Source organism: Callorhinus ursinus, unplaced genomic scaffold (assembly GCF_003265705.2).
Source record: "Callorhinus ursinus isolate GAN/ISIS: 27379988/994484 unplaced genomic scaffold, GSC_fseal_2.0 scaffold80, whole genome shotgun sequence".
In the NCBI taxonomy this organism is placed as follows: Eukaryota; Metazoa; Chordata; class Mammalia; order Carnivora; family Otariidae; genus Callorhinus; species Callorhinus ursinus.
This window is the reverse complement of record NW_027397142.1, coordinates 939,250-960,037: the sequence shown is the minus strand read 5'-3', so window position 1 is coordinate 960,037 and position 20,788 is coordinate 939,250. Positions and strand designations below refer to the sequence as shown.

The 20,788-nt window shown below is 53.3% G+C and overlaps 1 protein-coding gene and 1 long non-coding RNA gene across 5 annotated transcripts in view; one reads left to right on the top strand and one right to left on the bottom strand.

Annotated features, from left to right (window-relative positions):
- LOC112815877 (uncharacterized) overlaps positions 1–3,661 on the bottom strand; it is a 36,711-nt gene extending 33,050 nt beyond the window's left edge. The window contains exons 1-2 of one of the 2 annotated variants that reach the window (XR_003206070.2): positions 2,769–3,661; positions 2,527–2,579 (exon numbers count right to left, since the gene is read on the bottom strand). This is a non-coding gene — a long non-coding RNA (uncharacterized lncRNA). The remainder of the gene's footprint in view (positions 1–2,526; positions 2,580–2,768) is intronic. The other variant, XR_012376696.1, reaches the window with a different exon arrangement.
- Positions 3,662–3,676: 15 nt separating this feature from the next.
- PRKAG2 (protein kinase AMP-activated non-catalytic subunit gamma 2) overlaps positions 3,677–20,788 on the top strand; it is a 255,248-nt gene continuing 238,136 nt past the window's right edge. For all 3 annotated transcript variants that reach the window (XM_073887557.1, XM_025862118.2, XM_025862116.2), the window contains exon 1: positions 3,677–4,527. In XM_073887557.1, the coding sequence (XP_073743658.1) occupies positions 4,414–4,527 (114 nt within the window). In that variant the 5' untranslated portion in view covers positions 3,677–4,413. The remainder of the gene's footprint in view (positions 4,528–20,788) is intronic.

Sequence of the window (20,788 nt, the reverse complement as noted above, 5' to 3'; positions counted from 1 at the left end):
TCCAAGGTCACCCTGAAGGTGTTTCCTAAATAGTACTGCTAGCCTCATACAAAGCTTTTAAAAGCAGAGGGGGCCATGCTTTTTAGTTTCTTTCCAGAGGGCCCTGCAAATTAAAATCAATAGACAGAAGTTAAATGGATATCAGAGCACGCTCTGACAGCTGGTCTCAGTTTCCCTCCTCTGTAAAATGTCTCTGAGAGTTCTAGGGGATTTTAATGGAAAAAATTGTGGACCAGCAATTACACAAACCCATGAGCGGTATAAAATGTGGTTAATAGCATCTCCTCCCGTAAATGTACTAAAACCTGTAAAACAGCCCAAGCACTGGCACATAGTAGGTGCTGTATATCCGTACCTCTCATTACTATCAGCCTGGACAAATGATACCTCAGTGGAAACATCTTCCACAAGCCCCCTTTCCCTGAGAAGCACTGTCCTAAGCCATTTGTGGTGAAGGACCAGAGGTCTTTTGTTTGCGTGTTTGTTTTTAATTTTCAATTCATTGTGCAATGGTACTTCTGAAAAGCTAAATAAAAAAGGGATTACCGGAGCAATACAATTAACAAAGATGTATAATATATATAATCAAGACAAAATACAAGCTCCCCATTAAAGAGGCCTTAGAAATCTTCAGAAGATTCTCTCGCAGAAGGGGGAAGGAAGGGACTTGCTCACAATTACATAGCAGATCAGTGGCAGTGCTCAAATCACACTCTTGGAACCTCTAAGGTGCTTCCCACGGCCCCCCACAATCCTGGCCAGCCTCTACTTCTCATCCTTCCATCAGTCAGAAGGACAGGGCCACACCAGGGTGAGGTGGATGCCTCCGGGTAAAAATTTAAGGGGGTACCAAAAAACTCAGTCATTGTAATAAGTAATATTTCAATGCAGTTTTTTTTTTTTTTTTTTTAGGCAAAAGGCGATGTTGTGGAAACAAATAATTATCAAAATCTCAGTGGTTTAACCCACTTCAATCAAGTCTGAAGCAAGTTGCCCTCCCCTTTCTTACTGGACACCATCTGGAACATGTGGTCTTTAAGATGATGGCAGCAGAGGAAAAGAAAAGTGAGGGAGACATACGGACTCTTCACTGCCTGACTCAGAAATAATACACACCAAATCTACTCACATTTCATTGGCCAGAATTATTTACACATCCTTAGCCTAACTGCCAGGGTACCGGAAAATGTAGAGGACCACATAGACATTGGTGACTTAAGACTTTACTCAGACCCTGTGCGCTAGCTTCGCTATATATAAGCGCATTACAAACTTATACACGGATTTATAACTTTTATATTTCATGTATAAATATATATATAAGATTATTATGTATATAAACTTGTTATATATGTAATCTGTAGAAACTTATATGTATGCAAACTTTAATTATACCCCCAAAAGTCAGAATTTTTCATAAAGACAGGATCAGTAATGGTGTTGACCTGAGCAAAAGGCAAACTCAGTAATGCTTATCTTTATTTTAAATTTTGATATTGTGCTCAGCATAGATCGTACTGCATTATTTTTGAGAAGGGAGTCATAGGTCAGTGCATTCAGTAACAATCAAGTGGCAAGGGTCATCATATGGATACAGGTGCTTTGCACGCAGTGTTTAGCCACTGGCTAAAATAACTGTGTGCGCAGGAAGGTGGAGGCAAAGATGTGGTTTCAGAAGGCACCCCAAAGCCAAACAATCACAAAAATTCAATTCTAAGACTCCACTGATTGGAAGATATGTGATCAATTTATTAATATCTTTTCAGAAGGAAAAAAGAAGTCTGGTAAGCTTCTTCTTTGGCGTGGTCTATAAGAAACACGCAGATCTCAGAACTATTAACATATGTAATAACAACAACAACAAAAGGCTCTTAAAATGCAGGCAATATGGTACAACATTTTAATTTAGGATCCCCAGCCACTGAAGTCTACACTCCAGCATAATAAACTCAGAGAACAGATAATTTTATTAATGAATGATTGGGCATATTTACACAAAGCAACTGACAAAAGTACCTATTAGAACTGCTAACCACTGCCCATCAACCAGGATAGGCCCCAGGCAAAGCCTTTACTGGCAGCAATAACAGTGGCTTCCTGCTTCTGAATCCTCCCTGGTGGCTCTTCCTGACTTCCCTTCTGTCTACTTGCTCCTGCCCACCTCTCCATCTTTCCTTCCCAAATCGGTTCTCGTCAAATGGGGTGATTTCCACGCCCTGGAAAATTAGTATTGTGACAGGGATTAAAATGTTAAGCTAAAGAGATGAAATTTAAGTAACAGTTGGGGAAGATTTTGAGCAGGTAAGGGTGGGCTCCCTTAGTCACAAGGTAAAGCCCGCCCCCAGCTACTTTTCTGCTACTAAGCAGTGTTTCCAGCATTTAGGGGAATAACGCAGGCTCATGTCACCGCCCCCCCCCACCACCAGCCAGTCAGAAAAAGGTCAAAGTGTGAAATTCCACACCCGTGGGACCAGAATGGCCACTTGGTTTTTGAACCCAGACTAGTCCCCTCCAGAGCATCTTTACCTTCTGTCAAGCAAGGAGTGCTCCAGGATTTTCCAGTCTGGCTTCATTCTGGACTAGAGAGCAGGAGAGAAAGAGAAGGAAGTTATAAAACCCCACTGAACCAAGGAACCACCCAGACTGCAGGGGACTGAACATCAGATGAAGGAAGGAACACAGGAAACATGGCTGAAACACCTGGCTTCTGGCTGGGTGGGAGGCGCCCAGTCCTCCCTCTGAGGAGAGGACTCCTCAAATCTCTGCACCTGGACAAGTGTTAAGGCCGCCTCCTCACGTTCTTTCTCTGATTAGGGGGAGAGGCGGAGCTGACGTCAGCATTCAGGGCGCTCCAGTGACTTCTGGGGTCACTACGTCCTCAGAACCTAGAGCGGGAAAGGAAGCGTCTCCCGACCGAGCAGTCACCCCATTTCCAGCCGGGAGCCAAGGTCGCGCCATCCTGGGGCGCTCGGAAGGGGGACGCCACCACCCAAGCCCCCCGGCCCTCGGCTACTACGGGCCGCGCCAGAGTGGCAACGCGGTGGCACGTGGAAGCCTCGCCCGGGGTTTCCAGCCCTCTCCGCACCCATTGCTTTCCGCAGTCCTAGGAACTCCGCGTTTTCCGCGGCGCGGGGCTGCGGACACCGCGCCCGCACTTACCGCCGACCCACTGCGCAACTCATGGCGAACCCGAGATAAGCCGGGTGTAGGGGGAGGGGGAGGTGGGCTGTGAAAAGCCGCACTCCCCGGCAACACCCGCGCTCCGGGCGCACTGGGGTCCGCACGCCGGGTGGAGAGGGACGGGGGTCCACGGTTTTCCCGGAAGCAAGTGCGGGTCAGTGCGCATCCCCCACGCAATCCGGGGCTTCCGCCGCAGCGGGGGTGGCGGGGCAGGGCGCGGGGGCGTGTTCCAGAGGGTCGGGCGTAGACAGAGACTGGGGGGACGGGATGCATCAGAAATCGGCTCCCAGCGAGTCCCGCGCCACCGCGGCCGCAGGGGAGGGGAGACCCCGCCCGCAGCGCAGGCGACCTCGTGCGGCGACCCGGGGACGGCACGGGGAGCGGGCGAGCGGCGTGCGCCCTGCACTTCCTGTTCAGTGCACGCGGCCTTCCACCGCCCCGCGCTCGGCGAGTCTGCGTCCGGCCGCGCCGCCCCTCACTTGCCGGCTCCCTGTCCCCGGGACGCGGCGCGGCGGAGGGACGCAGCGGGCGCGCCCTCCGGCTGGCAGGGCCCCGCGAGCCGAGCCGCCGCCAGAATTTCTGCGTGCAGCCGAGCGGGGAGCCCAATTCCCGGGGCGTTCGCGTTTGCGCCTCCTCCTCCCTCCTCCCCCCTCTCGCCCACAAGGGGGACGGGCCGAGTTCCAGGCTCCCGGCTGGTTCATTCTGCGGCCGAGGATTATATTTACATGCAAACTGTCTCACTCTCGCCAGATTGTCCACTTCGGCGCAGGCACGGGAGGCTTGTTTTCCACATTACTGTCTCTACTTTGCACCTGCCTTTCAGATTACCTCCGGGAATCTGTGGGAGGAGCTGAGAGGGTGGAAAATGTTGCTTCGCTTTGCAAAAGGAAGAAAACTTTGTCACCCAGCGGGAGACCTCTGCCATGCGTAACCCGGAGAGACACCAGAACCAGGACAGCCTCTGGCTTTGATTTTGCACCGCTGAGCCCGTAAGGAGGAAGAGGACACGTGAACTCCGCGCTCACGCCGACCGCCATCCGTGCCCAGTGGCGGCGGCCCGAGGTACCTGCGCCACCTTCCTTCCCTCCCCGGGGAAGTCCCCACGCGGTGTCTTCGGGTGGAAGGATAATAATAAAGAGCGCGCGGCTCGAGGCCGACAGCAGGGGCCGGCCTAGGAAGGAGAGAACCGAATTGCAGGAACGAGTCACCCGGAATTAACTTCTGGTTAAAGTTATGGGAAGCGCGGCCATGGACACCAAGAAGAAGAAAGATGTTTCCAGCCCTGGTGGGAGCAGTGGCAAAAAAAACCCCAGCCAGAAGAGGCGTTCGCTGCGAGTGCACATCCCGGTGAGTGCCCACCCGCAGCGCGGTCCCCGGCTCCCCACCCTCGCGTCGTTGTCGACCCCGGCGCCGAAGCAGTTAACGCGGGACGCCCCGCGCGCGCCGTGCGTGCCCCTCCTGTCACTTTGGGCGCTCGGGGATGGGTGGGGGCGCAGGGTCGAGCTGGGCCGCCGAGCCTAGGCTCCATCTCTCTCCCCAGCTGTGTGCGGCCGGGGCTTGGCGACCGACTGCGGCGGGGACGCGGGAGGGGGCGCGGGGCGCGGCTGGTGGCGGGCTGGGCGTAGCCCCGGATCCCGCCCGGTGCGGGTGCTGTGGGCGGTGCGTAGTGTTGTTTTGTTGAAAAAGGACGGTGTGGACTGCGCTCGGGAGAGGTGGAGCCGCGCGCGGCTGCCGGGGACGCAGGGGCGGGGCGGTGGGCGGGGACAGCGGTCGGGGGGTGTGTGGCTGTGTAGCTGCGCCCCCAAATGGACCTTCCTCCTCCCCAATTCCCCTCGGGGTGTGCCTGGGCGCGGGGCGGGGAGCTACTCTGCAGCCGTTCCCTTAGCCCTCCCCCCCCCCCCGCCCCCGGAGCACATTTCGGGCATTTGGGGACTCGGGGATTCCCTAACGCATGCAGAGCTGCTTCGAACTTCAGCCCCGGCCACGCCGGCAGCCCCGCCCGGACTTTGGGGACATCGATCGGTCTGCGGCTCGACTTTGTCCATCCCGAGGGAGCGCCGGGCGGGGTCGTGTGCCCACCCTGGGTTTTGCCTACCCAGGTAGCCCGCGGCCTTCCCCAGCTTCCCTGTGGACAAGTCAGGTGGTAGGACATGCGGCGCAGCCCTTACCTGCACCCGAAAGAAACCCCCAACTGGGTCACGCCCCTGGCCTCCACCAACCAAGTGAATGTTTGTCCAAACACACCTACACGCAGATGCACGCGCACAGACACACGCGTACGCAAAGAGTAGAGGGCTCCATGAAGAATGTGGTTTTGTTCTTTCTGTGGGGATGACAGGTCCTGGGCACGGGGTGGAAGCCACAGTGAGTGCCCGCCTCCGACTGGGCAGGACTGGGGTGGGGCTGCTTGCCGCTCACTTCCCACTGAACCCCATGAGGCACTTTCCTTCAGTGTCTGTTGAATGCAGCTCCTTTCCCTTCCACGTGTGCCCACACCCTCATGGAGAAGGTCTGTTGGGTACTGGAGGGAGCAGCCTTTAGTTGAGAGGAGGTGAGGAGATAGCCAGCCCTTCCTCGCTGGGGGAAGCTCAGGGAGCAGGTAACCAAGCTGCTGCGGGGCCACCAGGGTGGTGGCCCAAATATGCAGGAATAAGTAGTCTATTTTAGAATGGATTATTCTTGTTTACATTTTTTAGCCATATTTGTAAATGAAAAATTAGACATTGGTATTACAAGTCTCCCTGGAGCGGTGATCCCTTTGAGGGAGCCTTTTACCGCTCACTTTCTCCCATTTGTCAGAGATAATAATTTGCTTTGCCTACCTTGTGGAGATGTGAAATAAAATAAGTCATGGGAACGCTCTTGAAATTTAAAGCGTTATAAACATGTATGACTATCAAGTTGACGTCAGAGCAACTGGTTTTAAAAAGAGAGACATAGAGAAAAGAAAGGGTCACTGTCAGGCCATATTGTACTGAGGCCGACTATGGTGTGGGGTACGTGCTTGGGGTCGCTGGAGGGGTGCTGTAGTGGTTAGTGTGGGACAAAATCCAGAACCCAGAAAAGGACTAAGAGGGCCACACTGTGAGAGCGGAAAGGCCACGGTGTAGCTGGAATGCTCTGACCACCCTTCTTGCTTGCTGGACATGATTTTGGCTGCTTTAAATAACCTTCTGGCATGATCCATCCCTTACCGAAAGTGGTGTTGACTCAATTATTCCACAACACGTGTGTACTGCTCTGGTTGATGGTGAGATCTAGGGGAGCAAGGGAGGGGCTCTGTCTCCCTCCTTATAGGGCTTGCATTTGGTGGTGGGACCTGGGGGGGTCTTCTCACTGGCCATCTAGTAATGGCCTGTCGATCACTGTGTCGGGCTAGGTGAAAGTTATACTCTAGGTGGGAAAATACGGCCTTTGGACAAATGCTAGCACATGACCCAAGGGCATCCGATGACTGGTGCTGGCAGCACTCGCTCTCAGAGGGGAGAGTGGGAGAGGCAACAGCAGACTGATGTGTTCACAGAGACATTCGACCCAGAGCTCGTGGGCAGGACTGAGACACGTGTGAGAACCTGGGTTGCTCCCACCAGGGAACCAGCTTGAGCACCTCCGTGAGTTGGGGCTTGGATGACTGCTTTCAGGTACAGCACAGAGCCCCTTCTCGTGGAAGAAAGGGTTTGAGAATCAGGGTACTCAGAAATGGACTGGGGCCCGATCAAGGAGGACTCTGAAGCAGGATTGCCAGGTTTAGCAAAGAGAAATATTAAATGACCAGTTAAAGTAGAATTTTAGATAAACAACGAATAACTTTTTTTGTATATGAATATCCCGTGGACCCGTTGGGAAAACCGATAGTAAGAAAAAATCCTTCACTGTTACCTGAAATCCCGACTGAACCAGGCGTCCTGCCTCTTATCTGGCAGCTCCACCCAGAGGGCAGCCTGGGGGAGTGAGGACTTCCTTCTGAAGGCGCTGGGAAGCTGCCATGGATGCACTTGATGCCCTGCCCCGCTCCCCCGTGGCTCCCCCCGAGTTCGTGGAGCCTTGCTGGACAGCTCCGCTCCACGCCATAGTTTGCCTCTGGGTTTCTTGAAGGACTCCTCCCGGATGGTGCCAGTTTGCTCAGCCCCGGTGCAGGCTGGGTGGGAGTGAGCCATTGGGATTATGCCCTAAGGGGGGACCCTCACCAAGGAGGGATGCAGGTGGGAAGGTGCCCCTGCCTCCCCATTCCCCAGTGCCGTGTGTTCCACAGGAAGCCCCGGAGGGTCCCAGCGATGTCCAGGAATGATTGCCCACACTGGTGTCCATTCATTAATGTACCCTTACTGGCTCATCTGGCTCTCCTGCCTCATTCCCTCACTGCCTAGGACAGACTGCTGAATCTAAGTCAGTGTCTTGCTGTCTTGGGGGCGAAATCCACGTTAAGAAGCAGTTAAAGGTGATGAAAGCAACATCATGTGAGTTAGCCCCTAGAGCAGTGCACAAAGTGGCTTCGTGGAAGGAGGGCTAGTGGCCAGGGGACCAACTCCAATGCTCTTGCAAATATCCAGAGATTAGGGTTGGAGGGGCTGAACACAGTACTGATAGGAGCAGACTAGTGAGGGGAGACGTGAGACACTGGAGGGAAAGATGGATGAGCGGTGTGCCTGATGGATGGGGAGGAAGCCACGGATTGAGTTAACCTGATGGCTTCAGGGTAGCTGGTATAAGGAAGCAAGGGAGAGGTGGGGAGTTCAAGCCCAGCCATGGTGAATCAAAGGGGAATTGTCCACCTCCTCAGCGCTAGCACCTGCTCATCCCTGATGTCCCGAGAAGGCCATTTCCAAGGATGTTTGGGATTCTGAGGAGTGGCTCCTGAGACACCATGGCCCTGGCAGTCCTGTGGGTGGGTCATTGGGTGGCATCCAGTCCACCAGCAGGGTAAAGGCTTCTCAAGGTCTCTAGTGTGTCCACACAGCTTGTCTATGCGCTGAATTGGTTCAAGTCCCTTTTGGACACAGTTGGCCTCAGTCTCTACCCCCATATCTGGTGCATAAACAGAACCATGACCTAGGGTGTTGGGTGTTGTAACCCCTGCAGACCTCCATCCCAGGCTTTGACCGCCTTAACCATCTTTACCCTCCTTGCTACCAAGAGCACCTGCTGTGCCCTGAGGCACCAGGAAGGAGGAGTCCATTTTAGGGGAGGCCCTCCGGCCTACGGGTTATAGCAGGTCATGGGGACTTGGAATCAGCCACTGCAGTAACTGATGAATTGAATTTCATCGAAGGGAGAATGGCCGTTGGGCCTAACGGAGGATGAGGCCTGGCTTGGTGTTAGCCTCTTTCTTAGGTAGCTGGGATCACCTTTCTGGGCAAACGCTCTCGGGTCTTGTCAGGGGAAAGGGAAGGTGGGAGGCAGGAGAGGAAGCAGAAGGGTGAGTGTGGACTCCTCTGAGGTTGCACTGGGCCTTTAAAGGAACAGGATGGGCGCTTTGGTTAGAGTCACTGTGGGTTGGTGCCTTGCCCGGGTTCTCTTCCCTTAGCCTTCATCCTGAATGTAAAGCAGGAATAACAATGAAGGTGGTAGGAATGGTTTTGGGAAAATAGCTCTTTAGAAGCCTAGCTGGGTGTGGCATTCAGCCAGAACTTTGCCAGAGACACTGTTGGCCTGAGCAGGGGTGCTCTTTTCCTTTTTTTTTTTTTTTTTTTTTCTGTCTCAGAAGAAATAGCTTCCCTATTAATGCTGAAATTCATATATTGCAGCTGTATTTTACTTGAGGACTGTTGGTCAGCATATTGTGGGTCTTTGGAACTGTTGACAAGCCAGTGACAGAGCAGGAGGCCACAGGCGAGTGGGGGGCTTCCGAGAGAAGGACCCTGCAGGAGCCTCTGGGGACACTGAGGCAGGCTCAGAGGAGCTTGGGCTTGAGGCAGTGGCCCAGTATTTACCACGGACAGGAGGCACATTTCCCTGGGCCTCTTGGGAGTGGTGCTCCAGAAATCCTTCACAGTCACTGTAGACACACTAAAAATAGAGCCAGGAGTAGCTGGCTGGTCACTAAAGGTTGTTTCTATCTATTTAGGTATCCATTCATCCATCTGTCCATCCATCCATCTACTTACGTATCTGCTTTTCTATCTATCCATCTATCACTATCTACCATGTGCACTTTTTCAGTTGTCATTGAGATGTCCTTGGCTACTAAACATAGGATACTGCTGGCTTCCAAATAAAGATGAGAGCCTGAATCAGCCCCCAGCCAGGGTAGCCCCGTGTGGGCTAGCCTGTTAGGCCACACTGCCGTGTTTCTTGATTCAGCCCTCTGGTGCATCTTGGGTGCCCTGAGCGTAAGCTCTTGTAGAGCCCAGAGTATGATATCGGGACCTTTAAGCTTCAAGCCAAACTCCTCGATGATGGAGCCCCTGGAACTGTCCTGTGGCTCCAGGGTTGATCAGTGAGGACTGGGTACACCTCCACAGCTCACAGGATATGAATATGGCAGACTGGTGAGTGCCTGCCCTCCAGCCTCCCAGAGCGTGGGCAGAGCATGCTGGCTGAGTGCCAGTAAGGTGTAGTCCAGCCCTGAGCCTCTGGAGGGAAATGGCAGGAAAAGAATGGATAGAGAAGTCCCCTTCTTTGAAGGCTCTACCCTGCAGAGTGTTCATGGATCTCTCCATGGACCAGTTCTAATGATACAACCACAGCATGCACAAAACTCCGGGATTTGCTGAATCACCATTCCGTGCCTCGGGGTGTACCCTAGTGCTGGGAGGTACCCCTTTCTTGTGTCCTCACCTTACAAATGGCCCAACTGAGAACAAGCACATCCCCCATCCCGTGGTCGGATGACGTGGGGGAACAGCCCGTCCTGTCCGGTTCTCACGCTTAGTATCCGTCGGTGGAGGGGGTTCAAGACCCTTGTGCAAACCAGGCTCTGACTACTGCCTACTGCCCTAATGAGCACTACTGGCATCACGGATCATTATTGCACCCAAAGGACATCTCTAGTAGTCAGGGAGCAAAGCCAGAAACAGCCACCAAATATAGTTTGTATGCTCAGCATTGCATCTTTCCACATACCTTGTTAGGACTCTCGTTGCTAGGTAAGTATCTCTCCCTGCCTGTATTTGTTTGTTTGTTTTTGGTTTTTGAGCTGCCCTCTTCTGATGAACCCCAGCAAAGCTATGCTCTATGGCTAATCTCCAGCCAGGGGTTACACTTCTGAGTGTCCTAACCACTCAGTGGATGGGAGGACCACGGAGGCACTTTGTACTTGTGAGCACCTTCTCGCCCACTCGGACTTCGTCCCCTGACTTCTAAGTCGGTCTGTATTCCCTAAAACCATTCTGACAAATATGTGTGCTTTTAGATGATGCTGTTTCTTGACTATTTTCTTTTACTTTTCTGGTTTTCCCGTCTTGATGTTCTGTGTCTGGGCACCATTGCACTTTTATGGGGGTGACTCGGGTTACTGAGCAGGGCAGCGGACACTCTTCGGACCTGGGTCAGGATATGGTGCTCTTTCCCCCATTCTCCTCCCGCTATCTTCCCTCTGACCCTGGACAGTGAATATGATCGCACACGAAACACCAGCTGTCTCCTCCTTCTTTCAAGCCGGTGGACCAACCCATCTTGAAACGCCACGACACCAAACCAAATGTCAAAATGGTGTCAAATCTTTTAAAATGTAGGACAAAGGCCAGTGAGATGCTGAGCAGGCAAGAGCTGAGGCAGAGTCCTTAATTTGCTTGATTGGCTGCCTGGGATCTTGCTCTGAGATGGGCAGAGGAGACACATGAAAGTCAGGCTGTGTCCCTGAGGCTTGATCACGGGGAACCCTTAGACTCCCCACTGCAGAGTGTGTGCAATAGAGCAGAGGAAGCAGTTGGATCTTCGGGGGCCCTGCCTGCCCTCTAGCCCGTGTGGCCCACAGTGGAATGGCTAATCCCAATCTCACTCTCTCTCTCTCTTCCACTGCCTACTTTGAAAATAATTTGATCTCCATTCTTTTCCTTCCTGTTGACAGGAAACCCTTCTCTGCCAGCTCATGGCTTGTCACAGACCAATCAAATACTATCCAGGCTTTGGGGTTTCTGCCAGGGCCTCTGTGTTTTGGTATACTCTGACCTGGCAGCGACATTGCTGGTGAATGTACAAGAAAGACCAGTTTGCTCTTGGTAACCCCCCGGGGTCCAGCCTTTTTCCCATGAGGCTGAGGCTTTGGGAAGCCCTGCAACTGTTACCCTCCTCCCGGGGAGGGGAAGCACAGCAGGGGCTGAGCCTGCTGCGGGGCGCAGCTCAGGGCAGCCCCAGAATGACCTTATTTGTGCCCGGTGGGAGGTGGGGGGTGCACGCAGGAGGAAGGATGCAACCAGGCCAGGGAAGAATTTAGAAAGTGGGACATCAACTTCTCCGTTTTGAAAGAAAGAAGAGGGCTGGGGAATTGCTGGGAATCATGTTTATAGGTAGGCAGGGTTAAAGCTAGTTCTGGGAAACCAGTCGTCTCATATCTGTTTTCCAGGTGAGGTGGTGGCCCTGAGGATACAGAGATAAACAGGGTTATGGCGTTGAGTTATGTCCCCAAAAAGATATGTTGAAGTCCGAACCCCTGGTGCCTGTGAATGTGACCTTATTTGGAAATAGGGTCTATGTGTATATAATTAGCCCAGTTAAGGTGAGACCGTTAGGCTGGGCCCCGAGTCCAGGATGACTGGTACCCTTCTAAGCAGAGAGCTATGTGGGCACAGACACTGAGGGAAGGTCATGTGAGGACAGAGACAGGGACTGGAGTGGGGCAGCCACAGGCCAGGGCACATTGGGGCCCCTGGAAGCTGAAAGGGGCAAGAGTGGATCCTCCCTTAGAGGATTTGGAGGGAGCATGGCCCTACAGACACCTTGATTTCAGACTTCTGCCTTCCGGAACTTTGAGCAAATACAGCTCTGTTGTTTTAAGCCACCTTGCTTGTGGCACCATGTTGTGGTGGCCTCAGAGATCGAATACAACAGGGTCCCTGCCTTCAAAGCGCGCTGGGGCAACAGACCAAGAACTACCACTCGTGTTGTGGTAGAGCCACGTGAGCAGGTGCTTCGAGGGGCCAGGACACCCCGGCACTGCCCGGGGAGGGTAGCCCAAGGCCTGCCAGTCTGTCTTGGTTTCTGCCGTCCACCTGGGTCGTGCTTCCCCCCCTCTCTGTGACTGGAAATCCTAGCAGGGTGGGTGGGGCTGGGCAGGGCATCGAGAAAATGGAGGCGTAATGAAGCCGGGGTAGCAGCTCCAGGATCCTGCTTGTCCGGAGGACCTTCTCTTGGACCTAGAGTGGAGACAGGGGGAGAGGGAGCAGGTAGCCCAGCTCGGTCTCCTGCTCAGCTTCCAGAAGCCTGGCAGCTATCTGTCTGTTGGGCTGGCCTGGAAGCCCTCCGCCTCATTCCACGCTGCCTTGCGGCATGGGCCGTGCACACAGCCTTTGGGTCATGGGCTTGAGGCTGTCATCACCTGGCCCCATATTCTTGTCTACAGCATATGATGTGAACAAACACCCCAGAGGTTCCTCCTCCAAATTCAAACATCCCTCAGTGGGTAGTTTCATTCATAGGAGCTATGATTTATCAATCTCACTGATTATCAGATACCATCTGGGATGGCATGGTTGTCACCAGATTTAGCTAATATTGATGGAGCACTTGCTATGTGGCCGACGTGTACTTTTATATAAGCCATCTCTCTATCTCAAAAACAAGCCTGTGACATAGCGTTACTCTTATTATCAGGGTTCCTAGCCTCACCGCAGACAAACGAGCGTAGGCTGTCCATGCCTCACAACTGTTCTCGCCCAGCCTGCCTGGAAAACTCTCGGTTGTGTTTTAATTGGGCTTCTGATGTCTCTGCTTGGCCCCACCCCAGCCCTGGCTTCTGATGCCCCGTGACCAGTCCAGGCAGCGTGGGGGTGGGAGGTGAGGACTGCTGGGTGGGACCAGACACCACCCCCATGAGGGGCACACAGAAGATAAAACCCCTGGTCTGGCCAGCTGCCTTCCAGCGGTTTGCCCTTGGGGTTGACTAGGTCTCTGTACTCTTTACGTGGCTTCTAAATTATTGGATGAAGGTCGTTGAAAGCAATTCTTTATCCTTCTCATCTCAAAAATAAATAATCTGCCTTCTATAACTTCATCAGTCTTACTCTTTAGTGCTTTCTCATTTTTTCCTTAATTAACGGAGTCTTAGAATAAGTGCTAAACTAGGAATTGGGAAATCCTAGGTTGGGTCTTCTGCCAAATAGCTGCAGAGCTTTTTTTTACTAAGTTGGCAGACACTTATCGAAGGCATGTTGTGTGCCAGGCACTGTGCAAGGCTCAGAGAGGACAATTGGAACCCTTCCTTGATAAGGCTTAGAGTCTGCAAAGGAGCCTTGAGCATCTCTCACCATTCAGTTCACCTTTGCTATCAAATGTCAGAACACCCTAAAACATAGTGACTTAAAACAACACACATTCACCCTTTTTCAAATACATATAACGTATATAATAATTAAGATTCTATAAGATCAGTGTGTTGATTACATTGTTACATAATTATATATTAAAATATAGCCATGTATGAATGTAACCTAGTAACACGTTACTCAATTATATCGTGTAACAATTAATATATTAACGTCTTAAATAGGTTTATATGTGATGTAATTAATGATATTTAATAACATTATATAATTAATACATATTTTAGTATAACATATAGAAATATATAACATATATACACATGATTTTTAAAAAGATTTTATTTATTTTAGAGAGAGTGAGAGCGAAAAAAAGAGTGTGGGAGTGGGGGGGGGAGTGAGGGACAAGCAGCCTCCTCGCCGAGTGTGGAGCCTGACACAGGGCTCGTTCCCGCGACCCTGAGATCATGGGCTCAAGTCATGAGGCAGACAGAAGGCGGACGCTTCACTGACTGGACCACCCAGGGGACCCTGCATAATTCTCATATTCTGAGAATATAGAAGAGGACTGCAGGCTGGGTCTCCGTGGGGCTCAGGCACCATGACAGGAAGCGGGGCTTCCTGAAGGACGGGTAGGCTTCGAAGGGGCCGTGAGTGAGGCAGGAGCCGCGGAGCCGGGGTCCTTCCAACGCCGGGCATTTGACAGTGCCACCCAACCTTCCACTTCCTCGCCGGAGACAGGCCAGCGTCAGAGATGCTGTGTGCTCCCGGGGCGAAGCCAGTGCCAGGAAAACGGAGAAGCGCCTTTTCTTGCCACTTTTCTCTTCTTTGCTTGTTAAGTGTATTTTGAGATTCCGAAATGAGCGTGGGGCACAGGTAATAGGACATTCTCAGCTCACAGACAGAGGGAAATGCTGGGCAGTGGTACCAAACCGGTCTAAGGGAATACCTCAGCCAGGTGACTTCCCCTCCAGGTGCCAGAGAAGGTGGGACTCACCGGGGATCCCTCATAATGAGGAGCCTGCGGGGGAGAAGGGACGTGCCAGGGGTCACAGGGTTGGCCAGGGGCAAGGCAGAGAGGACAACAAGGGTTTTCTCCTGGAGGAATGTTGGTGCAGGCAGCATTGATGGCTACAGGGGAGGGAAGGCTTCTGGGGCGCCACCGGCCCATCTGCTCTCCGCCAGAGATGCCTACACCTTGTGTTAGAGCAGAAAACAAATTCAAAGCGGTTCTGTTTACAGTGGCTCAAAACCAAGGGCTGTGGGCGGCAGCCGGGAAGCATATAGTCCTTTCAGAGCGGGATCCCTGGCTCCAGGCTTGCAGTCTGTCCATTCGGCATCCATCTCCCTCCTTCTCTGGATGCGGCAACACGAGCTTTCGGGAAAGGCTCGATGCGAAGCTCTGTAGGCTTGGCCTGCAGACGTAGAATTTACTACCATAATAAAATAATATTAAACATAGTACAACAGCTTCAGGTCAAATGGACCTATTTGGTTATATCCCTTGTTTAATGGTGAGCTCCCCTCACATGATTTTTGTTACCTTCACCTAAAAATTCGGCCTCCGCTGACCCGCTGGAACATTCTGGAACCGGGATGGCCCTTCAGCATTGTCCCAGATTGGGGCAAGGGTGGCCGAACTTCTGTCTCCTTAATGAGACCACGTGCTCCTCAAGGATGGGGTGCATCTGCACCTTTCATATCCTTGCCCTGGGAAACCACCTCCCACATGGCCGATTCCATGATGATGATGATGATGATGATGATGATGATGATGATGATGGTGAGGAAATGTAAAAAGCCCAACTCACTGGGGGAAAAGAAGAAAATATGGACATTCTTGGGGCTCCTGGGTGGCTCAGTCAGTTAAGCGTCTGCCTTCAGCTTAGGTCATGATCCCAGAGTCCTGGGATCAAGCCCCGCATCGGGCTCCCTGCTCGGCGGGAAGCCTGCTTCTCCCTCTCCCACTCCCCCTGCTTGTGTTCCCTCTCTCACCGTCTCTCTGTCAAATAAATAAAACCTTAAAAATAAGTATGGACATTCTTGGAGAATCTAAATGCTTCGTTAACTCTGTGAACTAATTTTGAAAAATCTGGGTGAGTCCGTTATCTGCAAATCTTACGAAAAAATAATTTTCAGGCAAACCATGTTTTGTTGGTTCAGTAAAAGAGCAAGTTTTAGGAATGTTATTATGCTAGTTTTTTTTTCTTCGCCTCCTACCTAAGAAAGTTTTATTTGGGCTTTTGCTCAGGCAAATTGACTAGTAAGAGCATCATAAATATGCCAGGGTGTTTTAGGTGGCATGATAATCCTTTGATTAGAAACCTGTCTAGCTGCTAGACTGACCTCAGATGTGGATCAAAAGCAGGGAGGGACGGGATGGTTGGCCCAAGGTCAACCCAAGGTTGGCCTCACAGCCCTCAACCATAGGAGGGGAGAGCATCCACCCCCCGCCCCAGGCCGACATGGACCCAACTGTCAATTGTGCGAGAGTCTCTAGAACAGAATGCTTCGCCTGAGCAGGGAAGACATGCTGGGTTTCCTCTGCTCTGTAGAAGGGTGACGTGCTGAGGGGGTGTAGGTCTAGGCGTCACAAGCCAGCCTTGCCACTAATGCTAATGTCACTGTTTGCTCCCGTGTCTCTTGGCAGTTTCCCCATATTTTCTGAGCCTTCATCTCCTCACCTGTCAGAGGTGGGTAAAATAATCCCCACCGCACGGGGCTCGGGGGAGACTGAAATGAGATATGCGGGGAAAAGCAGGAAGGGGGTGGCCCGGGAATGTTGGTGTCGTGTCCCCTGTAAAGGGGCCCATGGGAAAGATCCCGCTAAGAATATAGCCGGCCACCATCCCACTCCAGGTAAGACAATGTTACTCTTTTCAATGGAGGTGAGTCTTAATTATACATTAAAATGGGAACTTGTTTGTATCCCTTGTAATGCTTTGGCTAAATACATTTACAAGTTTGTTTTTGCAGATTTCCTTATTTACAGGGAGATGGTCCACAGGGCCCAGGGCCTGAGCCCAGAGTGAAAGCCACTGTGAGCCCCCGTGGCTGAGAGGTTGAGCCCTTCACTGAACGTGGTTAGACCTGGCCTCTGGCAGGGACTGGAAGGCCTGAGTGGGTTTGCTGAGAGCCTGGGGTGGTGGGGCGCAGTGGACCCTGCAGGCTCCACCTGGGAGCAGAACACTGCGCCTGCCTGCCTCCACCTCCTTCTGCCCCAGAGCCAACAGGGCCCATAGAGTCACTCTGCACAGAGACAGGCCGGCGGGCTCTGGGGGTGTGAGTGCTCCAGCGGGTGAGAATAGTAGAGTCTAGAAGGCAATAAGCAGCTGGCATTGCTGGGAATTGGTGTACCTGGTTTTTGTCCTCAGCCCCGTGGGGCATTCGCCATTCAGTAGGGCTTTCCCGGGGATTTTGCATCTTGACTCCAGAGGGTGAGTGTTATGGGGCTTTTGGGGGGGCACTCAGGCCCCCAAGTCCTATCCCCTCTAGTCCTCAGGGGGATGGGGGTGGGCTGGGCTCTGCCTTGTGTCTTCCAGTTCATCCCCCGTGAGTTGAGACCAACACCACCTAGCACCCTGAGACCCCGGGCACCATGTGTGACTCTCGGGGATAGAGTCTGTGTGGCTTCTGTTTCTCATCTCCTGCTGGTACAGGAACCGACTAGAACACACTGTAGGGAGTGAATGAAGGAGACGTGGTAGCAGAGCCGGGGCGGGGGTGGGAAGGCCGTGGGGAAGGAGGAACCTCCTGGATGTGCAGGCAGGGAGCGGAATGGGAGGGACAGTGGGTTTTAGCCAGCGCTGTGTATCTCTGTCACAAAGAACAAAGGGGGGCTCTTTGCAGCCTGTATTTTTGCCCTCCGGGCTCCCCCCCCTCCTGGCCGAACCTCTCCGGGCTGGGGGAGCCTCACGGGCTGCTGATGACCAGTTCTTACTTAAGGGAGGGATGAAGGATCTGATGGGGAGATAGAGCCTTGACAGGGACTGGAAGGGCCCCCCGGCCCAGGTCCAGCATTCCCTGATTTTGTGATACCTGCCGAACTGCAGGTGTCCAGCCGTCGGCTGTCCCTCCCAGCCCACAGCCCCAGGAGGCCAGGGCCGGGGGCCACCGTGGAAGGAATCTCTGACCACATGGCAGGAGGGAGGGTCCAGCTCCAATCCCACATCCATCCGCCAGCTTTGCTGACTTGGGCAAGTCCCATAACCAGAGATTTCTCTCTGATATCGCTGATGACCTCTGTCTAAGTGGGGACCGGGCTGTTATTCACCACCCATTTTGCTTCTGGTCCCCGACAGCGATGTGCATGAACCCCCGGTGCATTCGCAGAAAGTTCTCGCCTGGAACAGGCAGGTCCAGTGGGGTCACTTTGGGAGGCTGGGAGGATGCCTTCCTCCCGCAGTTCTGAGAAGGCTGGTGGGGCCAGACGGGAGGAGCCCAGAGTGATCCCGCTGAATAAATGGGGACTCACTCTCTGTGAGGCCGCCCAGCTGGTGGGTGTCTGAGTGAGTGTGAGGGAGACGAGTGAAGCTAAACGAGCCACTTGGCTCTGACAAAGCAAAGGGCAGCTCTGGGGACAAAGCCTCAAGCAGGCAAGGACAGGAAGGTGGCCGAGCCGCCTGGCAGGTCACCCCTGGAAAGCCCCTCCCAGCGGCTCCTGCTGCAGGTCAGGCTTCGTGAGCTACGTGGGTGAAAATCTCGTGGTCCCTGCCTGCCCACGGGAGGCCACGACTGGCTCCTCCCCCCGTGGCTCCTTTCTTTAGAGAATCACACATCTCCAAGGGGGGCTCTCTGGGTCACCCCTTTTTCCACATGCGAGACTTGTGTTGAGAGGAAGGGAAGCCAGGGATGACTACGGCTTGGTCCGCCTGTGGCCACCTGCATTCGCACAGCCCGGTTGTCAGTGTCCCCCGGGTCAGTGGTCCTGGGCGGCACAGTGACGTTACCCACAGACCCGCTGTCCTCTCCCCACGGAAGCCTCAGGGGCCTGCTTTTTCTGAGTCTGTCCTGTGACAGATGGGAGAGGCCTGGCCTGCATCCAGCCACTCCTCAGAGGACTCTGGTTCTCTCAGTTTCTATGATCCGAGAGCTTTTGAAAACTCCCCTTGAGTGATGGCGGCCAGGGGTGGCTGGACCTGCCGTTTGTACCTCAGTCTTGCAGGAAGAGGATCCCTCCTCCCCTGCACCTGGACTCATCGGTGGAACTTACATCCCCTTGGTCTTTCTGGTCCCTCAAGACACCCATGTGTCGTGGTTGGGCTCTTGGATGAGCGGACTTAGACGCGGGGATGAGCGTGCAGATGTTTCCATCAGCACTAGGGGCGGAGGGCCTGAGGCACGCTCTAGTCTCACGAAGGCCTCAGTAGACGCTTCAGAGTTGTGCTGCGTTAGTCATTCATCAGATCAAGGCTGCCCGGGGGCCTGGGCATGGTGGCCTCCTCAGCCCAGACACTCCTCACAAGGGGCAGGCAGCCAAGCACCACCGTCCAGCGGCTCGGCCAGCAGCCGGAACGAGCCCTTCATTCCCGGGGAGGGCTCCGGAAGGCGCATCCAGACGCTGGACCTTTTCAGGAACAGCCGAAGGGCCAGACCTGCTAACCTGTGTCCCGTTCCTTCCTGGGGACAGAAACAAAGGTCGGAGTTGTATCCAAAGTGGAAGGAGCGGTCATGTCCGCCCTGCGCGGGGCCATCTGGGTGGCATTTGGCTCAAATGATTCTCAAGGTCAGCCTCGGGAGAAAGGAAGGGAAACCGTGGCTAAGAGAAGTAGCTCACACTCGCTGAGCCGGCATGCCCGAGCATGCATGTGCCTTAGCTTACTTGAGCCAAGGGAGGTAAGTGCTATTATTGTCCCCATTCCACAGGTGGGAAGGTACGCACACAGAGGCCAGGCTCCAGGCCGGAGCTGCCTGGCACCTGAGCACTACAGCCCCAACGTCTGGGAGGCAAAGTGTACCCTGAGGACACGTGTGGACGGGATGAGGGTGTTGACCTCCAGTCATCGTTGTAGGCTGACTATAGATGAATGAGACCGAAGGCTTGCTTTGGGCCTGCCGACGGGGCCCCTGGGGCACAGCTTCTCCGCGGCAGGCGGCCCCCCAGTGCCGAACCCGTGTGCCTCAGTGGTCTGCAGCAGGGAGCCAGCTGGCGCAAGAAGACGCGTCCTGAATGCCACCCGGGCAAAGGAGGTGACCTGTTGTGTCCTCTTGTATATGGTGCTGTCCTTCCCCTGCCTCTTGTCTCGGCCCAGGACGCGCCCTGACTCACCTTCTTGGCCTCCGCCCCTGACCTCTCTTGATCCTCAGCACACATGCTTTACAAACAGTGACCACTCCTTGGCTACTTGAGAACTGATGGGTCGTGGGGTTTTTCCTAATGTTGCTTTCCACAAATGACCCTGGTTGGTGTCTTTGGATCCATGAAAGATCTGGATCCCTTGTTATCAAAGCTGAGAGATGCAGGTGGACGCTCAGGACTCAGGCTGCCCTCTGGTAGTTTCTCTTTGCATCCGTTCCCTTTTCCCCCTCCTTTGCTCTGTTTTCTCTCCCACTTTGTGTTTCTTTTTCATTTTTTCATTTTCTTCTGTCTGCCTGCCCTAAATCTCTTCTCATCCTTTGTTTTGTTTCTTTGGAGCTAGGTTTCACCAGGCTTGAAAAACCTGCCTTCTGACCCAATTCTCTTGCTTTGGTGACCACACCCGCCAAGAGGCACTGGTGAGCCAGGTTCCTGTGGGGACACGGCCCTGGTGTTGTGGGGTTTGTCTGCTTTCCTCTGACCGTCAGGTCGCCTTTGAATGAAAGCATGAGATACGTGTTTATGGGGCACTTTGATGGCCTCTACCATGTATTTTGTCACTTAACTCTTAATCAGTTCGGTCAGGCTCATGTTACTGCCCCCATTTTTAGAGTTGGGGAAGCTGAGGATCAGAGAGACTGAGTGATTTGCCCATGAGACACAGCAGGTGAGAGGAAAAGCCAACATTTGAAGCAGGTGCGGTTGCCCCGAAAATCTTTCCCTGTTAAGATTTCTTCTCATTCCCCCTGCAAGTCCTAATGGGGTGTGTGTGTGTGTGCGCGCGCAGAAGGTTCTAGAAATGCCTGCCCAGGAGCTGCAAACACCAGGAGCTGGTGTTGCCTGTCACCTGTCACCTGTGTGTTTCCCAAGGGCCCCTCCTTAGATTATGGGTCTTGTA